At 39.8% G+C, this 21,523-nt stretch overlaps 1 protein-coding gene across 12 annotated transcripts in view; it reads right to left on the bottom strand.

Annotated features, from left to right (window-relative positions):
* The window catches only part of POU2F1 (POU class 2 homeobox 1), a 123,034-nt gene that overhangs the window by 41,944 nt on the left and 59,567 nt on the right, over positions 1 to 21,523 (bottom strand). For 8 of the 12 annotated variants that reach the window (XR_008820333.1, XR_008820331.1, XR_008820332.1 and 5 more), the window contains exons 2-6: positions 16,300 to 16,365; positions 9,143 to 9,243; positions 6,131 to 6,184; positions 4,365 to 4,484; positions 2,438 to 2,617 (exon numbers count right to left, since the gene is read on the bottom strand). Coding sequence is in view for 8 of the 12 variants with exons in the window: in XM_056329327.1 (XP_056185302.1) it covers positions 2,438 to 2,617; positions 4,365 to 4,484; positions 6,131 to 6,184; positions 9,143 to 9,243; positions 16,300 to 16,365 (521 nt within the window). In the remaining 4 variants the exon portion in view is untranslated. Of the gene's footprint in view, positions 1 to 2,437; positions 2,618 to 4,364; positions 4,485 to 6,130; positions 6,185 to 9,142; positions 9,244 to 16,299; positions 16,366 to 21,015; positions 21,300 to 21,523 lie in introns of those variants that run through there. The other 4 variants (XM_056329329.1, XM_056329331.1, XM_056329328.1 and 1 more) reach the window with 4 other exon arrangements.

Here is a 21,523-nt window from a genome sequence, read left to right as displayed (position 1 = left end):
TAAAATAAATATGGTAATCCCCCTGTTGCAGAGACCTGTCACGTTAATCAATTATTCAAAAATCATCAGTTAAAACAAACATTCAGCTATTTGTGCAATCAGCTATATGTTTACAATAGCAACACAAACAAAGCTGAGCACCGTTTATAAATTATTGTCAAGATGGATGAAAAAGCATGGTGCTATCCACCTACAAATCCAGATGGCAGAAGTCTTCCATAAAGTACCTAAATTATACCAAACACCTGCACAAATTATGCCCTACACTTCCATTGGAGGAAGCTAACAAGATTTTCATCCAAGCTACATTTACATATGGAAATCAGCTACCCTAAAAGAAATTGTGACGTCAAACATTTAAGTAATTAGGAATACCAGGAAACAAGTAAAACTTTGATTTATTCCCCTTGTGCAACAAATACACGTTATATGGTGGCAACTACACGATCACAGGCTATTTTTCATAGATCCTTTAGCTCATTCACACACACAAACCAGACAATGCTCAGTTCAGAAGCTCCTATTTGACGGCACATGCCTAATCTTTTCAACTCTTCTCAAACACTTCTCTGAAGACTTTGTAAGTTCTGGAGAAAACCCCAGCACTAAATTAGTAATTGTAAATGCTTCACAGATTTTCATAGCTTCTCACTGAAGTGGAAGAGCAGGATTAGCAACATCTCACACACGCACAACAATGCCTTCAAAAGTGTCCACTATTTGGTGGCATATTTAAAAAATTTAAAGCCATAAAGTTCAAGGTACAGATTTTATTAATATGAAATTGTAATGCTCTGCACTTCAGTAAAGAAGACCTTGCTGCCTTAAGCTGCACACCTGGAAGACAAGAGGCACACACCTGTGGATCACTTACACTTAGGTTAAAAGACTCACGTGATGCCAAATGGGAACTCTGTGACAGATGCATGGAGAGATGTTAGAAGCTAATCATCGGCTTCCTTGACAAGGATATTTCCCATCCTTTTCTTGAAATTTGCCTCTATTATCGGCTACAGACAAAGGCTTAACAAAATTAAGAGATGGTCTTGGGAGTAACAAGTTTCTTTGCATGCTACATCCTTGTGTCGTCTCCAGATCACGATGGCAAAGTGAGATCCTTTGCTAAAAGAAGTATTAATATCTGGTCACAGGACTCATCACAGTGCACCAAGAGGCTCAATGTGAGCGGTCTGTGGGCAATGTCAGTACCGGCCCTTTAAATGTGGGATGGCATCACACTGGCCTCTGTAAGCACAGCCAGAGAGGTCAGAACATTTAGACCAACACCCCAGAAGTTTGCCGCTTCAGCTAATAAAAAACTGGTAACAAAACCTGGTTGTTGCTCAGCTAGTGGACTAGCACAATAAAAGAACAGCACGTTTCACCAATGGACTTCACAGATAATTGTAACATTTCCGTTCTTTTACTTAATCAACTCATCTTCACTTTTTAGACACTTCCTCTCAGTTGAATGCAAGCGAAAATAGTCTGAATAAAAAGCATCAGACAGTCTTAAAGAACCTGCTCACTCTATGAAGCAGCAACTTTGGAGATTACATACCCAATATACTTTGCATAGCTAGACTAACCCACCTGAAATATTTATGTACTGAGAACCTTAATCCATGGAAAGATGGACCTCAGCATCAGAAACACAATCACCTATTAGCAGTACTCAAGATGCCTGTGCTGCACATTTGGTTACCCTGTCCAGAAGTCTAAGGAAGTTTCTACACTACGTACAGTAAGCATAAGAGTCAGTGGTGCTGCATCCTCCACACTGAGTTAAGCCAATCCTGGAAGAACCAGGAGCATCTTTGCTGTCCCTAGTACGCAGAACTTCCTTGGCAAGCAGTTCTTCAGAATTAACGAGTCTTTAGTGGCAGACCACAGAACTGGAAAGATTCCGACACCAGACTCATTCTGGCAGGTTTATCTCTAGACACAGAAGAGTGCCCCCTCTTTGTCACTGAACTCTGAGCATTAAGCACCAAGCCAAAACAGCACACGAATGTGTCAAGTCAAACTGCCTTTCTTCAGCTCTACCATTTTGCTGTTTGGACCTAACAAGCATCCTTTTGATACGCACGTATCCCTTCCCATCCATACAGGTCTCGCCAAGAGTCATTTCTATGGGCATCTTGCCATACCCCTGTTTCTGCTTTCTCAAGCTAACAACAAGGAGGAAAACTCAGAAAAAACAGCATCTGGTCAGATTCGGGAACAAACTCAGAAGCCCAGTGGAACTGATAAGCAGCTGGTACGCGTTCTTTGCTAAAACTATCAACTTCAACCTCATCAGCTAAGGATGCATGAGGAAAGACCAACAGTGCTCAAGGACTCTAGAAACTCACTGAATAAGGAATAAAAATATTATTTGAATGATGCGATTAGTCAAACCTCTTTATTTTCCACCCTCTCAAGCCTCAAGGCTCACCTGTGCAATCTGTATTGGCTGAGATAGAGGGATCTGCGTCATCGGCGTTGCAGCAGAGGCCGAGATGGTGGCACCAGCAGCGCTGTGCTGCTGACTGGCTGAATGCTGCACTGCAGCCGCCAGCAACTGTGCCTGCGCCTGTTGTAGCAATAACTGTTGCTGGGCTGGCGTCAACGTGAGCTATAAATAATTAGAAAACACAGCCATTAATAATGGAAAGAGCCACTTAGCTACAAAGTCATTAGCTAGCTCATTACTAGTTATATTAACCAGACATTCCTAGAACTATTACTACAGTTCAACCGCTCACTAGCCAATGACTCTGGCCTTAAGTAAGGACAGCTGGCTACTCAACAGTGTAGGAACCAACCTACCACACACCTGACGTACACCAAACCGCACAAACGCAAACATGTGCACTTACTAGAACCTACAGAACCTAACTTTACTCCAAAGTTTTCTTCACAACGCTACCAGGAGCCTCAGAAAAAAAGGTAATTAAGTAGCAACCAAAAGAAAAGAATCAGTATTGCCAGGATTTGAAAGGAAATTTACACCCAGCAGAACAGCAAGTGATTAGCCAGATGAATGAGAAGCAGGAATGCTGGCTATGGCTACTGAACAAACTGATAACACCCCAGCTGCTTCACATTAGCATGAATCCCTGCCATATTCCATCATTTCCATTATGCCCTAAGATATAAGTAAAGAACATGAGCTCCATTTGTTTCTCTCCAAGTCTTCCCATCTGCTTTTTTTTTTTTTTTTTTTAAATAGAGTTGGCAAGTTTACATCCCTTCCCTTTCCCAAACACGCATTATCTCTGTGAAACAGGTGGCAGCAGTCTCTCCTTTACATGTAAATGAATCTTGATGTCCATATTTACTACAATCCATATCTGCATAGGCCTGGAGTTTTGAATGTTTCGCTACTGCAGACAATCATAAATTAAAACAAACAAGTCTTTTTTGAGAACGAGAAAAATAATAAAATATGCTGGGTTTTAGTAACATATTAAAATAGTCTCACTTTTAAAACTTTCCAATGTAATTAACTGAAAACTAAATAGGATGTTTACTTACACACTAGCATATGAGAAGACTTAACAATTGAACATGAAATTAAGACATTTCACTCAGGTGTAGAGATGATCTAGCCTAACACTTCAAATCATAAATACATTGTTGGAGCAACTGCCCCGAATTCCTTATTAACAGGCAATCTCTTAAAACTGCAAAGCTGATTATGTGGAAGCAAACTCTTTGACCAAGCCAGCCCATTCACAAAACATACTCTTTTTTTTTTAAATGACTGAAAGCATTTACAACAATTCAGAAACACCAGTAATCCTAAAAAAAACAGTTATTCGATAATTACTTACAAAGCCTTGCAATGAAAAAACTCCAAATTGGCAGGTTAAAACAAAAGGGCTGAATAGACTTAAGGTAAGTACTAACATAATTACTTAAAGAAATGTGTTTGAGAAGAGGAAGAGTTAGTGTCAGCAGTTCCCATCATTTCTGTTCTTCACCCAGCTATCTGACAAGATTTAGTCTCATGCTCCCATGCCTCATTTGGAAAAAAAAAAAAAAAAAAAAAACCAAAACCAAAAAAAACCCAATGCCTCTTTATGACACCAGTGCCTTTCTGATTTGTACATACACCAGGTTTTAATGTCATTGTAGAGTCAAGATAGCTACTAAGAACAGAGAGAAAGAATATTGGGGGGGAATACTTTGCAACAAACCCCAAAGATTAAAGTCTGCTTTTTTAAAGGAAGATGCTTTCTGTCCCCTCTTTCACTCAAGTTTCTTCCTTTAAAGGAAATGACAATAACTTTCACTGATAGTTCTATGGGGACTGCCACAGATACTGCCATCATTTGCCAGACAGGAGGCTTACTGCAGTATACTTGGGTAAATCTTACCCCAGTGATCTGTCCTCCGGCCAGCATGAGCTGGGTCTGGGGTATGGCCGCCTGCACTGAAGGCTGCTGGGAAGGCTGGCTTGGCTGCTGAGAGTCCCCAGATTCTTCATTAGATTTAGACTAGTCAAAAAAAAAATACAACTCTTTATAGTGTAAAACAGATGTTAATGTATAACGCTGCTATCTCAACACTGCACAATAAAAATCTTTCATCTGCATACAAAAAGCCCTTGGGTTTATTTTAAGAGTGTGTTTAAGCAATGGCTTCTACGTGCCCACCATCTCAGCTACGATTGCTCAAACATGTCTGTAGGTAACGCAGTTTAAACAAAACAAAAAGACTCCCAGGTCTTTTGTAACTCTCTGACATTATTTTCAGGTCTCATTTCATTTTTACGCAACACAACTGAAGCTGACACTACCTTTCACCATAAAGAAAGAAAAGGTTGTTAAAATTATTCATTGCCTAAAATCCTGAACAATGGAATAGGGAAAGGAGACTGTGTTTCCGTTTTCTGTATCTGCATCCTGCACCTCTAAGTCATCATAAATGTTGGCTAATACAGAACCAGTTTGAGAAATCCTCACAGGTTTGTCTACCTACAGCAAAACACGCAATAAATACAGTGCTTTTAAATAATCAAAGTTTAGCATTTATTTAATTGAATGCTGCTTTGTTTTAAAATATTTGTGGGGTTTTGGTTTTTGTTGGTTTTTTAAAAAAAGAAATTGTGAAGACATGAAGGAGGAAATGCAAGTGCATGAAGAGGGGGGAGAGAGTTTTATGATAATTAAAACTGGTTATGCAGAACATTAAAATTCTGCATAGATTTGCATATTTTCCACCACCTGTTTTGGGGACTGCAGAGCAGGCTAATTAACATAAAGGCTCTGATTAATTCTGCCAGTCATTGAGCGATAATTACAGCGCAGGACTGTAAACATTCTGCACTGGAGATACAGCCTGTTTGCCAACATCTCTCTCAGGGATGGAAGTTTACCATGGCAACCAAGGCAATTTTCTGCCTCCTTCCTCTTAGAAAGGAAGGTCACTACACCTCCTCTTCTTTCCAAATTGTTATTATGTATAAGTGGGTCCACATTCTATTGCATTTCATGTAATGCACTACCTACATTCTTTAATAACAAGCAATACTGAAACCAGTTTTCAATAAAACTGCATCCCTTGCCCCTTAATATAGTGCTGAGAGGAAGTGGGACGTTAACGAATACACTGAAGTGTTCAGCATCATAAAAAAAAGTTTGAAAGCTTTGTTGTCTCACATACATTATTAAACAACAATTACTCTGACTTATTTTGAAATCACTATGTGTTATTTACACAAGCAATCTACACTAACCACATCACATAGTTAATGTTACATTATACTCCTATATTCAGCTACCAGAAATAAGGATAAATTGCAAAGTAATACTTGCTATGTTAAAAAATAAGTGAATAAATGGAAGAACATAAAATATTCCTGGAGGTTTTTAGTTTTCACGGTACACCACCTGACTGAAATTCAGTATAAAGTTACGAACGCTGCATGTTTTAAACAACTCCAGCTTCTGAATGCTTACAATCCTGACCCGATTTACAGTTGTAGAACTATTATTCCTATAGTTCCTATACCTATCACTTGCAAGACCAGTCAGAATGAAAAAGCAGAGTAAGATCTCATCGGTTAAAAACTATCTCCATCAGGACCATAATGCTGTTTGGAATGAGAGAAGGATGAGCAGCAGAAGGAAACTCTCTTTACCTGTACATTTAAGGACTGAGCAGCAGCCTGTAAACTTGTTCCAGCGAGCTGGACCTACAACACAGTGCAAAAATGGAAATGAAATATGCAGAACCCACAGAAAACTTTTAACAATACAAAAACAGCAACCACCCCACCCACACCCTAAGAAAAACTCCCCCGGGAATAATGCATGCCCCTCTAACACCTGAGTCAGTGAAACAGGAGCTGTGCTCCAGGCTGAAAAAAAGTGAGACTGTTCTGCAGTGTTATTTGTCTACCTCTTGCTGAACATATTCCTGCCCAGGGATCTAGAAGTTATCATGAAGCTGAGTTGAAGCACAGCATTTTGGGGTGGACAGACTAGTCCTATTCCTGTTAAAGAACCTCAGATTTCAGGGGAGGGTGTCAAGCTCTACTCCTCCTCCTCCTCCTCCTCCTCTTTCAGAATGGGTCTTACCCCAAACATGTACACTGCACTCACCCACTTCCTTATACGACAGAGGAGCAGTCACCGGCACAGCACAAAACTCACAGCATAAACACTCTTCCCCAAATCAACCCACTCAAGTCACTTGCTGTCCTCAGCCACTGAAAGGAAGATCTCAACACAGAGGACTGGAGACACTTTACAAAGACCATATTGATTCAGGTACACTCAAAACTTGAATTCAATGTTCATGATTAACAGGTCCAAAGAAGTTCTTGTGGGTTAGCAGTGACGAAAAACTGATGCTTCAGAAAGTGGGATTTTTAAAGACTATTATTTTACCTCTAATAAGGATTTTTCTCTGTACGACAAATGCTAAATTTTCCTTTACTGAAGACCGTTTTAATCAATCTTGCCTTGTTTCTACCAGCACTCCTACTATAATGTAGGAACGCTACGCAATTAATTACCAAGACTTTCAAAGGTCAGAGTTACAGCCTGTAGTGAATTCCATCTCTGGCCATGTTTGAAAAATCACGGCTCACTTGAAAACCAGGCAACAAATAAGGATTCAAGAAAGCAAAGCAAAATGTAGCACTATTGCCTCTATAAATGTCCCTCACAATATACATCACAAAAGATAGTCCACGTATCTGCAAGCACAGAAAGGAGAGTTTTAATTTAAATGGAGGTACATGAAATTAATAACTGAATATTTGTACAGGCAACCCTTAAGAGTCACCTTGGAAATATTCCCTACTGCTCTAGATGAAGGTACCAGGCTTAGTGAGCATGTTCTATATCTAAGCAAACGCTCCCAAAAAGCCCCTCCTCATCTCACGCAAAATAGTTTGACACAGTTGATGTAATCTGAGCTTTTAACATGAATTAACAGCAGAGAATAATCTAAACAATAACAGCCTGCCATCCAAAAAATATACTCAGAAATAAGACTAAAAATTAAATTAAAAAATAATAATAATAATAATACCACATAAAAGACTACCAATGTATCTCGCTCGGGTACAGCCAGCATATTCCTGAAGATCTTTTTGAATGCCATTCGGACACCCTTCTATCAATCACATAACAAACATTTTCTAATTAGAAACTAAACTGTTCCTGAATGTTGCCTACAACCTAATATTTTGTATTAGTCTGGAGGAAAGCACTGTGTGTAAAGGCTGAATAACACCCCACTAACAGCAGCCACGCTAGAAGAGGAGAGTTTGACAATAGATTCCCACACACCTGCAGGTGCATAAAAGAATAGCTGAGATTTTCCTTTGAACTAGAGTTTCAAGAAATGAATCACACTTTATCAAACATGAAGTTATAAAGATCCTGACAACTGTTTAAATAAATACGTTTCCAAAGCAAGATAAAGCACTGTGCTAAATACAATTACTGTCCTGGATCAATCTATATAACAAAACGAAGACTAAACCAAACACACAAAATTCTGCAGAACAGCTGTATCTGTCTCAGTGTTAAACACATACTGACAACCCATGAAAACTAGTCAGCTTCCCTTCACATAAAAGCAGACTACAACAGCCTATCGGTTCAGCAAATTCAAACACTGGCACTCCCTAGGTCCTATATAACCCAATCTACTAGGAAAATTGTAATTATGTGACAAAGACGTGTGGAACGTTCCATACAATAAAATGGCAGTTCAGAGCTCTTAAAAGAGGGCATAAAAGCTTCAGTACGTCAATTATACCACAATAACTGTGCAACCTCAGACCTCAAACATTCAAGGTCAGCCAATTAGGTACAGTATTTTAAAGTTTAAACTTGGTGCTGAGGAAAGGAAAGAAATTAGGACATTTGTTTTCATACATCAAGTGAGAACAGATAAAAACTCACAAAAAATGCCCCTTATACTTCTCTTCACCTAGGGATGCCCCATTTTGCTTCAGCCTACATGTGAAGTTCAGCTTTGATTCCCTAAACACAGCAGCAGCAGAACAGAGGGACAGTAGTAGAAGCCTGAATATCATCTGACAAACAGGTCCATGAAATAACTTTTTTTTTTTTAATTAAAAAAAACCAAAACTAAAAACTCACAAACCATTCATGCTTAGTAAGTACGATCACTCTGTACTTCCAGTTAATGTATATGAGCTTGAAAGATTAAGGATTAAGAATTAAGGAAAGAATGGCTGACTACCATTCAACACCACTTCTGGGGTTTTAAGGAAGCAGTGACAGCTTCAGAGCCTTGGCAGCTGTTGGGCCAAAACGATCCTTTACCAAAACAGTTACATTTTACCTTGCCTTTCAATTTGGTATCTCCATTAAGGTTAAAAAAACCAAACAAAGCAACTTTAGGCATTCTCAAGTCCCCCCAAAGGGGCTTTCTAGTTCCCCCAGATAGGTCTCACCCTACCTTGATGTATTCTGCAGCCTAACACCATGAAGCGAGTGCCACAATAAGAACTTTTTTCCCATCCAAGTTACCTAAGCACATGGTCTACCCATACATTCCTTTACATGACTACCCACCACTCACAGAAAGAGAACGCAGAACATACAGGAGCCGCAGTGTTCACCACTGCCCAAGCCTCCCTCCTGCTTTGCAATGGCTCTTCTCTTACCTGATGAAGGTGCCCAAGGAAGGCCTGGGCCTGGGCTGTAGAGATTGCTCCTCCGACAGGCACAGGCTGCTTTTGAAAGTCCAGGCCATTTGTTTGCGTGCCTGGAGAAAAAGAGATAGTAAAAGCTATTAGTTATTACTTTTATAAAATTAAAATAAATTTAATATTCCTAAGTCTCCTACTGTTCTCTCAATACTATGTAACAGAAAAACACTCTGTGAGTAACAAGAATTCAAGTTTTTTACTGAAAGGGGCAGGGGAAGGGAAGCAGTGTCACTTCCAGACTTTAGTAATACAGCATTTGTCAGCAGAACAAGATCAACATCATATTTTCTTTAGCTTCTATCATCTTACCTACTCTAACTACATTACTATCCTATCATTCTCCACCATGGTTTGAGAACCAAAATGGTGTGTGCTGCTAAGGTTAAACCGTGTTTCCATTCTCCAGGCACACTCTACCCAGCAGCTGAAGGCAATCTTCAAGTTCAGAAAGTGGCAAGAACAAGGCTCATAGAAAGTCACTTTTCATTAAACACAGGTAAAAATAATACTTGACAAAAACCAAAATATCATCTATACGTAGCAGTTACAGGCCGCAGTTTTACCCTTTTGGTAAGATCCCTCCACATTTCCACGAGTATTTGTGCAGAGCTCTCATCGCATAGTAACTACCTGGGCTTGTTTTCGCTCTCACCTGCTTTCATATAACTAAAACCTGATTATTTTCCTACATTTTTGCTGTCTTCTTCCTAAACAGCTTGGAAGACATGAAAACTCCTAAACTAGCCCCAAATAATCTGTCTGTGAGAAGGAAAAAAAAGGAGGGGGGGGGGGGGGGGGAATCCAATATTTTTTCTACAAGAACCTACCACAGAATTCTTTTTTTTTTTTTTTTTTTTTTTTGCCAAGAGAAACTATAACTACAAACTTAAGAATCCTTCTGTGGGGAGATGATAAAATCAACATTAGAGATTATCAACAACTGGTTTTATATGTTGGGTATTACTACCTACAGTGACTAACAACAAGAAGGGAGACTTTAAGGATATCAGGCTGTGTGGAATTTCTAGAACAGATGATGCAATCTTAAAAATTGCGTGCCTGAAATGAAGTAAAACCAGCTTTTAGACTTGCATGTTTACTCTTCACGACAATCAGATTTTGTTCAGTGCCTATGGACAGGCACTGTCCTACTTTAAAATTCCTTCCATCATCTACATTTTTCACCATAAAAATCTAGGTTATCTACTACGCAAAAGAGAGTCACAGTTGTTAAATAACAACAAGGGATTGCTATTCCTTAGAAATATCTGCAAAAGCAAGCAGGCATAAAATCTGATTAGTAAAATACACTATCCAATACTTTACATTGCTATTTTGACCTACAATCAGGTTACACAGGCAAAATTCCCAAAGATGGAATCACTGTTCAGTTAAATACAGACACCATGTAGATAGTCAAGCCTTCTAGCCCATGTGTAAGGTTTACCTAAGGCAGCCCTTTGATGCATCTTTGGTGGAGATGCTGCAGGGGAAAAGTTGGTCTACTGTCAAGTTTCTAACTCTATGCTTTGGGCCAGGGTTTACAGACTTCAGAGATGTGCAGTCAAAGATCCACAGACGTGTTAAAAATATTCAAATTTTGACCTACGTAAAATTATTTTGCTTAAGGAGTCTAAAATTCCAATTCAAAGTGAATGGAAGGACTATCACTGGTCTGAATTGCTGTTGAATGAATGCAACTTGGTTGCATTTCTCCAAATAAAGGTAGCCACAAAGGTCTGATGGAAAGAGCTAGAAGGATCTCTATTTTCATTCTTTCTAGTAAACTACAGAATTCTCTCAATGCAGATGACCAAAAGGAGTGGGAAGAAGATTGGGTAAATATGTAAAAATAATTCCTGACAAACAGCTACTGTAATTCAAAGGAAACAATCTACCACCTCCTTATTTAAGCAGATGCGTTGAATCAGTTTTCAACCTGTGGTCAGGGACCCCCACGTAGGAAAAAAACAAAACCCCAAAGATAATAAAACCTACTGTAAGGCAGATATTCCTCATTCCATCATAAACTTGCAGGGGCCAAAACACACATTTTTAAGACGACTAGTTGGAAGCATCACCTTAAATAAATAGGTGAAGCTGTTCTAGTTAACTATATTTCCAAAAAGAGCCTCAAATTCTGATACCATATTGAAAGAGCAGAGCACCGCTGTGCGTGTGCAGAAGAAATGTTCCAGTTAGCATTTCTGTTGACTCTTAATATGGAAATTTGAAACAAGCCTCCTAGGGTTGATGGTTTTGAGCAAAGCAAGTTCCAAAACTGAGCTTAAAACCTCCATGGGTCCCAAAAAAACAGTTTAGACAGGTACTAAGAGATAACAACATTTTCTTTAAATTCAGCCTTGAAGGACTCCCAACTCCCCCCTGCATCCCAAAATGAAACCTGGAGCAAAAAAACCCAAACCACACCTGTTCACTCCCTGTTCTATTTGCATCTTAAGCTTTCTTTGGTATTTGGAAGTATAGTGTCCCTTCCCCTTCGAATGCAAGCCTCAGTTTTGGAAGGAATGCTACCCAGGTTGCTTGCATTTATTACAGGGTGCCTAAGTCTCTTGAAGAACAGCCGGGAAAGTGAACTTTGAGTCCTGCACCTAAGAGACCTTGATCTTAACGTACTCGTAAGGATGTGACACCACTCCTGTGGAATCCAAGAAATCTGATAAGGAGACTGGAAAATAAGAGCTGTCAGAAGCAGAAGGAAGGCCAGCACATTGTAAGGACACGAAAGGACCAAAACATCACTTCTGCTCAAGATAAGTGTTAAGTGCAAAAACCCCATGGTGATTAACACACATGGCAGATGCAATCCCAAGTACTGGTTTTAATAATGCCAAGTATTTAAGTCTTTTCCATCTCCATCCCAGCTCCATAACTGCTACAGCTGATCTAACAGCTCAACACCACCAAAAATACCCAAAAACCCAGGAGTGGGAGCTCTCCATCTCCCCTTTCTTCCTGGTTTCAACCACACTATCCCTGTCCTGCCCCTTCTGATAGTTCATGGACACAGCAGTAAGATAATTCACCTTTCTAACGAAGTAGAAAACCATACATATGAACTGTTCCCTTGTTATTTTGGCCAAGTTAGTTTTCTGCCAGTTATGTGAGATGAATTAACTTACCTTAGGGCCCAGCAAGCAGCAGATAATGCAAAGCAAGGGAGGTCAGAAACGTGGTAGTAGGGCAATGAGCCTCCCCTGCCTCTGTTAAGACTAAATCAAGCTGTAGGATGAAATTTCACCCTTATAGCCCAAGTCCAATGCAACTTAAGCACATCTAAGTTCTGACATTAATTCAGCCATGTGATTAGCTACTTTATGGAGTTGGTTTGGATGAAGACTAATACTAAGTGCAACTAATTTTCAGCCAAATCAAATCTTTCAACATCTCACTCAGTGCTACTCCAGGGAAAAGAACAGAACACTAAGTACCAGGACACCCCGAACATGGATCAGTTTATGCTGTCCTGGAATTGTACCTGCAGAGGGTACAGGCATGACAAAACGGAGCAGGCAAGGTAACATTGCACCTGCAGTCAGAAGAACATACTCTCTAAATCTAAGATCATAATTATTAGACTTCAGCCTGAGTTTACAAACTGCTTAAGAAAGGAAGAGGAGTGAGGAACTACAGGTCTGGGGAGACATGGAGTAAGGTGCAAGAAAGGACTCAGGAAGGGAAGGTAAACAAGGAGAAGGAACATTTCAAAACTACCTTGAGTGGGTACCTGTGCTCTGGGAGACATCTTCCAGCACCAGCACTATGTTTCCTCATCTCTCTCTGCGTGCATCCGCTGAGAAAGAGGGATAGCCTCAATACTCAAAATTGTTGATTCCTTGTCCACATTACTAGTAAGAACCTCAGCACCGATATTTGCCAAGAATTTCAGCAGTTAAAGAATATGTCATGGTCCCTCTCCCACTCTCCTATACTTTCTTCTAAGGGAAACCGGAAAAATCAATCTCTGGAAATTAACCAGTGCAAACAAGAATACTTAGAATCCTTTGAAATATTACACTTAAAAATTAGTATTTTGCTGTTATGTCAATGCCTGTCATAATACTACAGTTTCCATAGACATCATGACCTTGGCTTTCATAGTACTGCATTTACACAGCTTTTTAAAAAGAATATGGATTAAACAAACAAAGACAAACAGTTGAGTTGTTCTGAAAAATTTTATGCTGCAACCTCTAAAAAGGAAACCAAAGGGGCTATCTGTTTACTATAAGACATGGTTCTTACTTCTCTCCCTCTTTTCCAGTAGATACTAAGCAGACTGTCCACCCACAACTGCAGGCTGGAAAAGATTTTCGTAATTCTCTGATACTGACAACGAGTTGATCAATTCATGTTCTTGTGAAAACAGCCATCAAACAACTCTTGTAGTCATAAAGACTTTTTCTGTTGTTGTTTTTAATTTGTCTAAAATATGGGTCGCTTTTTCAGATGTTTAAAGAGGAGCCCAGTTAGCACAAAAATTTTAAAGTTAAGATCTATTTCAGGCATTTTATGGTGACCAATGTGTTCAGGGGACTTTATTATTTTACCTAAATAGTACGAGTTAGAAATACAAAACCCTAATTTATTAACTTCCATGGAACTTAGGTGTTAGCTCAGAAAGCTACTGATGTTAAATCATCCTTGCCAGTGGCATTTGTATTTTTTTTTCCTGAGAACACTAGTTCTGCCAAATGAAACTCCACGCCCTATGGTAATTTCTCTTAAAATTTTCAAGTTACACCAGCTTACTACAGTTTAAAACAGCAATGACCCAAACAAACACCCACTGAGGTTTAGAAGATAAACTAGTAGTGCTTACACAGCAGACTCCAGTGATTTATAAATGTCACTGGAAAATAGACAGTTACAGAAAGTTACAAAAAATAAAAACTCCCAGGTGTTTATAAAAATCATCTTCATGGTTTTGTTTCAGAGCCTATGCTCCCCAGCCAGTCAACGGCACTTCCAGTTCTTAGCATCCAAGCTGAAAGCTGACTTCTTTTCACCAAGTATGCACAGAGCCCAGAACCGTAACTTAAGTACCCTGGATCAGAAGCCTAAAAATACAATCCATGAGTATTCCTTTCATGGTTTAACACCTGCCTGTTGACTAATAAAACTGATGCTTGAGCCCCCAAAGAACGTCACAAGTGTCATCAATCACTACCTCCAGTAGTTTATAAGCACTATATTTAAAAACAAAACTATGACTGCAGAACAAAGGGTCCTCAAAAACTCTCAATTATTTTAATTGGCATCATTTAAAAAGTCAGGAAACAAAACTGAAAGGAATGACTGACAACATTTAAATTACAAAACCAATGTTTGCAAAAGGTCTAAACACCACTAAGAGCCAAACTTTTGTAATAACTAACCTTAGTATTAGAGTATAAAAAAAAAAAAAAAATACAGACAACGTATCCCCTTTTGTGATGAAAGCACCTACATGCAGCTTTACAATCACACAATTCCTTTTCACCATCACCAGCACCCTCACACTGATGAAGTATTTGCCTAGGAGAGGAAACTCAGGATTCTGCTGAAGCAGCTGCTTCTGTGATAATAGACTACCTCTGAATAAAGCAAGTCCTCCTCTTTAACAGCTCTGTTTAAGTAGTTTAACCACTAGTTAAAGCTGCACTCAGGGAAGCACTTTGGGAATGCTTTTGGAGAAAGCATACGCAGGGAACTGTGGTCATACAGAACAGGGAGTCTGAATTTTCTCCCGAGTTTACACACACCCTCCAGCTACAAGGACTCTATAGGGATATTTAAAACCATTGTTCTCTTAATGCTGTTTATGATTATGAAATATTTACAGCCCGTATTTTTAAAAAATGTTCTGTATTGTCCTAAACCAGTATTACATACATAATAAATTATTTTTATACATAAAAAGACTTGATACCTCTCCTATTACAAATACAACAGAAATTATAAAAACTGAAACTCCAGTAACAAAACACGCATTAATAAGTGAGCAGAATTCCTTCTGACTGACCCCATGCATTGGCAGAAAACATCCAGCCTACTCGGATCAGTACTGGGAACATTCGGTCACCCTTAGCTGTATTAAAGCCTTGCACAAGGAATAAGGATACAGCAGCATAAAATGAAATAGATTGTTAATTTCATCACAACTCCAGAGTTTAAAAAAAACCAACCTCTTACTATTGAACCAAGAGGAGGAAAAATAATTTTCCTCATACAAGGTCACCAGACTTATCCCAAAGCATCAAGAACAATTCCTTCTCATTAAAATTTTCTCTTTCCAAATGCTATTCTGAGCTCAGAGAAGATTCAGTTACATTAAACTATTTACTTTCCATTCAGAACTGTCATTTCTCTTGCTTCCACAATTAACATTAAATTACCTCCAGAAAGGAATTAAAGCATGAGATAGCATGATTGAGTTATTAGTGGCTTAACAAGCTTCTTCAGTGGCTCAGAACTTGGCCACATCTTAAGGATGTGCCCAAAGGCACACTGGCCCTGACACAAAGGCTATTCTTCCCCAGCCAAGTATCAAGGTTCAGTTCTAACACAAAGAAATTGCAGAAAAGCCAGCTAACGCTTTTTTTTTTTAATGTTGAGAAATTTATGCTTTCTCCCTTTGCCTTGCACTTGACAACTGTTGTGAGAGCTTGGACAATATCTAAAACAGAAACAAGATCAGCCAGTGGCCCACATCCGCCAGGGAAAATTTCAACCCAAAAATAAAAGACGAAGTTAGAGGTGCTGAAGGTAGGCTCTGCCAGGAAAAAATGAGACAACCTATGGAGAGCTAATGCTGCCAGACCTTCTGCAGTACCAGAAACATTACAGACAGAGGAAGTGGGGAAGGGGAATCTCATATACAAAGTGTGGGTGGTGCTCTGATACAGTAGGTGTGAATAATGCCTTGCACAGAGTGGGGTTAACAACAAGACAAAAGTGTTCCCAAGTCTCTGAAAACAGGAGGTTGTGGGGGAGGTTTCTTGTTTTGTTGGGGTTTTTTTAATGCCTGTGAACTGGTAAAGAAATCTTGTTTTTAATGTCCATTCAATTCCACCAGGAAAATATCTGTGCACCAATTCATCATTTCTTACCTGTGTTTCCATCTCCGCTCTCCATTGATGGTTTACTGGTTTCTGACGGATTGTTCATTCTTGAGTCTGCATTAAAACAGAAATAAAGATAAACTAATGCAGCAAAAAATCTCAAATCTATTAATACCTCCTTGTCCAAGGGAAGTACAGAACATCGGAAATTTGATATGCACGTTATCTTAATTCAGATTATAACACAGAAAGAATGATCAGAAGCAGAACACAATACTAAATCTTCCAGATAAATACTGTTTCAAAATTTTGTATGTTGTTATCCCCATACATGAAAACATGGTGTTAAGGGAATAAAAGACAGCATGCTGGAGGGCAAAGATAGGTAGGAACTTAATTTTCAGTACAATGAAAGTCATAGAAGCAAAAGGGGGGTGGGGGGTGGAGAGAAGGAACAATGACTACATCAAGATTCAAAAACATTAAGTCTGACCATCACAGCCTACATTATTCTCGTGCTGGTTTCCCCCCCACCCCCCCAAGAGAGAGGAAATTCAGTGATTATAATTAAATAGATGCCATTTTTCTAATACTGCGTTTTTATTTTACGGGAATGTCACTGATATTAAGTTATTTTATATTTCCTACATATTCGTGCAAAACCATACAAATATGAAATAATTCATATATGAAAGACTTCTCCCTCTGCATGAATCTATTGAAAAGTCTGCTCTTGGTTTCAAAGCTTGTCAGCTGAATATAGTGCAACGCAGAGGGCCTCTCCAGATGGCAGACAGAGAATATAGTTTCCTTATATAGGAATCTATACAGATGTTCTGTGTACAGCATCAGCTCTCCAGCTTATTACCTCCTCATTCCTTGCTACCGACCTCAGTGTGGCACGTTATCACAAATGAAAATTTCAAAAAGAATTTCAAGACAGACTAGTTCATAAAATGAAGTGTAAGCAAATCCTTAAGCACATTCTTCCATTCCCATAACCAGTTAAATGCAAGTTCAATGAGCTCAAAATGAACCCTTTACTCCAGGATATTCTCTTGCCAGGTGCTTAAAAGGTTACCTCTGTCATGTACTTTCATCAAAGCAGTGATTTCCAAAATACCAACAGGCTGAAGAAGAATACAGTAACAGCACTAACTGCCGCATCTTTCCACCAGATATTCCCAATGAGCACGGGAGTATCGGTCTGTGAGAGCTGGAGATGAGAAGCCAGACTGTAGCCATGTACTATCACCTGCTACTGCCCAGAGAGACCAGTGCCACCCCCAGGCTATCAGAACCTGGGGGGGGGGGGGTGGCTGGCAGCGGCAGAGGAACACAAGCACAAGCCAGGAGGAACGAAGCACGTGGACAGGACCAGAATGAAAACAAGGAGTCATGATGAAGCCTGGCTGGGAGCGCAGGGTGGGAACAGGTGGGAAGAGGTGGGAACTAGTTAGAAATGCAGCACGTGTGAGAGAAAAGGTAAGAGGCATCAACCTTGGAAAAACTCCAATAAGCGGTTAGGAAGCATAACTTAAGACACATCAATATTTCTAAAACAAAGTAATTTTCCACGTAAACAACTGCTGCAGTTGAACCCAGTAAGGCCCAGAAAACCCAGAGGGGACTGTAACGAACAGGAATCTTCCCCAACACATTAACTTGACCTCTCCAGACCCTCAGCTCTTCTCAGAAAGTTCCTATGCCTATGCTTAAATCTTGCAACTGTCAGCCATGTGTAGAAGATATCTGAAGTATTGGCGCTGCACTTAGTAGAAAGGCGGATGCGTTAAACTGCTTTTTGAAAGGCAGAGTGAGTAAGGAGAAACTTTCCAGCTGAGTGCTGCTGCTGAAACCAGCACGCTCACACCTCAGCAAAAGGCTGCAAGTTTTGCCCCATTTTTCACCACCTCTGCTTAGCAGACTCAAGCTATGAGTTCATAGTCCTGAAAGACAGAGCTCTGCTAAGGATGCTGATACAGAACCTAGTGCTCCCCAGCTCCTTATTTTGCCATTTTCCACATTTGGATAGTCTGATCCACACTCTAGAAAACAGAACAGGGGTTCCACTGGCTGCTTAGAAATGTTTGTTGATGTGCCCTTCCCTGCTGATAGGTCTGCGTGCAGAACAAAAAGTATGTTTCTATCTAGAATTTGCATATACTTTAAACTGAGTTTATTGTTGTGGCAACAGCACATTTATTTAAAGCGATTACAGGCAACATTCATTTGATAAAGAGCATTAGTTCATTCCTTGACACACAGCTGGCTACTGAAATTAGTTTAGGTTCAGAGAACACTGGATGGGAGACTTTGCTTTGGACACAAATATGGAGAGTCCTCATCCAACAGGAAAACGGGCAAAGAGGGCTTAGAAGTCCAAAACATTTGGTTGTGGAAACTAGGGCTAACTCATGGGGCTACTGGACATAGGATGTATTTTTAAGCCCAGATCACAAGGGCAGCCCAAACTCTTGACAGCACTAACCACAGAAGGGAAGAGGCACAGGCTGAGAAGATCATCTCTCAATGACAGAGGATCCATCTGCTGAACCACTTCAGAAAGCTCTTGCAAGAAAAATGGCACAGGGCCTCCTGTGCCTGTCTGTTGCAGACATTGCAGTATTAGAGCCACCCTGTAGGATAATAACGGTAGAATAAACAAACTAAACCCGGAGCAGGGACACAGCTGTCCTGGGCACAGAACTCCAAGCGATATAGTGACCGTTCCCCCTGTATGCGGGGACTCAGACAACAGATCTTCCTGCATGACCAGCAAGTTTCCTCAGGACAAAGTTGTAACTGTACCAGACCTCTTTCTGTAAAGCAACCAGGACATGGGTTTTTTTCTGTCAGGCCACACTGCAAAATCTTTTTAAAAAAGGTTTTTAGTGTTTCCTAGTAATAAGACATATACATAAAGTTTACTCAAGAACCAAATGCATGAAGAACATGAAGAATATTTTATTGTAAAGATTCATCCCTAACAGAGACCTCAAACATTGGTACCGCAAAAAAGCAGCAAGTTGGATGAAGACAGATCTTTCTGGTATTGCTCAGGTTCAAACGAAGGATAGCATCCATTATTTCACCAGCTGACTATTTCTTGTTCAATCTGTGGGCCTTCTGCATGTAAAGTATCAAGAACAATGCCGCTATTTCCATTGCAAATGGCATGACATACATCTGAAGCACAAAACTGCTACCAGCAAAACAGACACATATCCGCAGGATACTAAACCTACGGATTCATTATAAGTCAAATAAAAAGAGTATTTGATTTATACATGCTCATACAATTTCTGCTTTAAAGTTAAAAGAATAAACAAATGAAGTGGGCTAAAAAAAACCAAACCATAACGCCCTCACCTTTTCTTTCTCCTTTAGATCTTGCTCAGGTTTTAAATAAAAGCCCTGGGCTACAACTTCTGCCAACATTATCTAAAAACAAACTCCACAGAAGGAAGGATCGAAAGCAGCAGGTGCGTGATTGAAATCAAACTCTCAGGAGTGAATACGCTCAGTATTGCTGCTCCGCTAGCAGGGCTGAGGGTGTCACAAGGCTGCGTGTGTGCCAGGCTTCCACACACCCTCCGTAACATTGCAAAAAGTGTTCAGAAGAAAGGAGCAACAGACACTGGACCAGCCTGGAGTATTAGGGACTCTACATAGCCAGTAAAACACAGAAAATCTGAACATGGAATTTTATCATTAACTATTTCCTTTCAACCATGAAAGTGAAACTGCCTAATACTCCACCAGCATCAGCAAAAATGATTCATTGATGCGTATGGAAAAACTGAAGTTCAATGTGAGTGAAAACACGCCAAGAATTCTTTAGAAATTAATTTTCAAAAAATCATTTAATCTTCAGAAACAAATATTCAGATGTCTGCTTTAAAATTTACCATCCAAAAATATATTCTTACTTTGGCATGTAAGTTCTTACATGAACTTATAAAACGGAATCAAAGAAGAAAAAAAAAGGGGGGGGGGGGGGTACCTATACATTTGAGCTTTGGGGAAGAAGGCTTGAAAATAAATAAAGCCTATTGTAGAATTGGGATGATGGGTTATTATAAATAACTTTAAAAGACCTGAAGAAGAAATTACGGCACGTCTGTCCTGCAGTGCTGATGGAATCTCAGTGCAGGAAATACATTATCCCGGTAACCTTAGGCACAGCTTGCAACGGTATCAATGGCAACCACTGTGCACTCCACCTCATTTTCTATTACGCATGAAGAACCTTGCTATTACATTAAAAATACACAGACATAATATACATTCTGTCGGGGAATGGCTCAATACAGCTACTAAATTATTTGAGACTGGGACACTCTCTCATTCTTGTTAATGCTTTAAAATTCATAACAGAAGGATATGCAAGTCAAGTCCAGTGTGTGTTAGGAGCCAAATGCTTCTCAGATTGAAATCCTAAAAGCAAAAGGTCTGTAATTAATATCATCCAAGCCTATCAGCAAATCTCTCCATTGCAGAGGAAACAAATTCTCCTGGAATGAGGGAAAGAAGGAGGAAAAAAAAAAAAAAAAACCCAAACCATGTATTTCCCTGGTACAGATCTTTCTCTCTCTCTCTATCTACCAGGCAGCTACTTGCTGCCGATTCACTGGTGAGCTTCAGCCTTACAAATACCTCCTCTAGCTTCTGCATATGTGATTAAGCCTCTATGCATAGCCAACCTCACAGCCTCTGTGTCCATATTAAACGCTTGTAAGAAAGAGCTGAGCTGGTACCCACCTAGAATGTAGTCGCTGCAGTCCAGCATTGCTGTGGTATCCTCTACAGGTTCAGATAGTCCAAGGAAAGGGAGAATGGCAATTTCTATCAAATCTACACTACTGCTCTCGACCGAACACGAAAGGGAGTGGGGAGGTGGGGGAAGAAACACAACTTCAGTTACACCATAGCAATCTTCAACTGAACGGGGAAACTTCAGTTGCTCTGTGGAGTTTTAGTCTCTCCTACTAGCTGTGTCTGACATTGTCAAGGCGACTGAAGCGTGAAAAGTTCCCCTTTTTGTAATAAAATAGAAACAAAGATTGCAGCTGGCAGTTTCCATAATGAAGCTTAATCAGTATGCGCCTGATTAGGGCCTTATGCAAATCTCCTCTCGTTAGCACAGCAGCCAGCACTTTGAAGTCCATGAACAATTCATTTGCAGAGTACACTGAAAGCGCTCCCTGCATAATTTAAATCATGGTATAAATATTTATCAGCTCATTTGCATATTAATTGGCAGTGCATG

This window comes from Falco biarmicus, chromosome 2 (genome assembly GCF_023638135.1).
Source record: "Falco biarmicus isolate bFalBia1 chromosome 2, bFalBia1.pri, whole genome shotgun sequence".
NCBI lineage: Eukaryota > Metazoa > Chordata > Aves > Falconiformes > Falconidae > Falco > Falco biarmicus.
The sequence above is the reverse complement of the archived record's forward strand: the minus strand, read 5'-3'. Positions and strand labels throughout refer to the sequence as shown.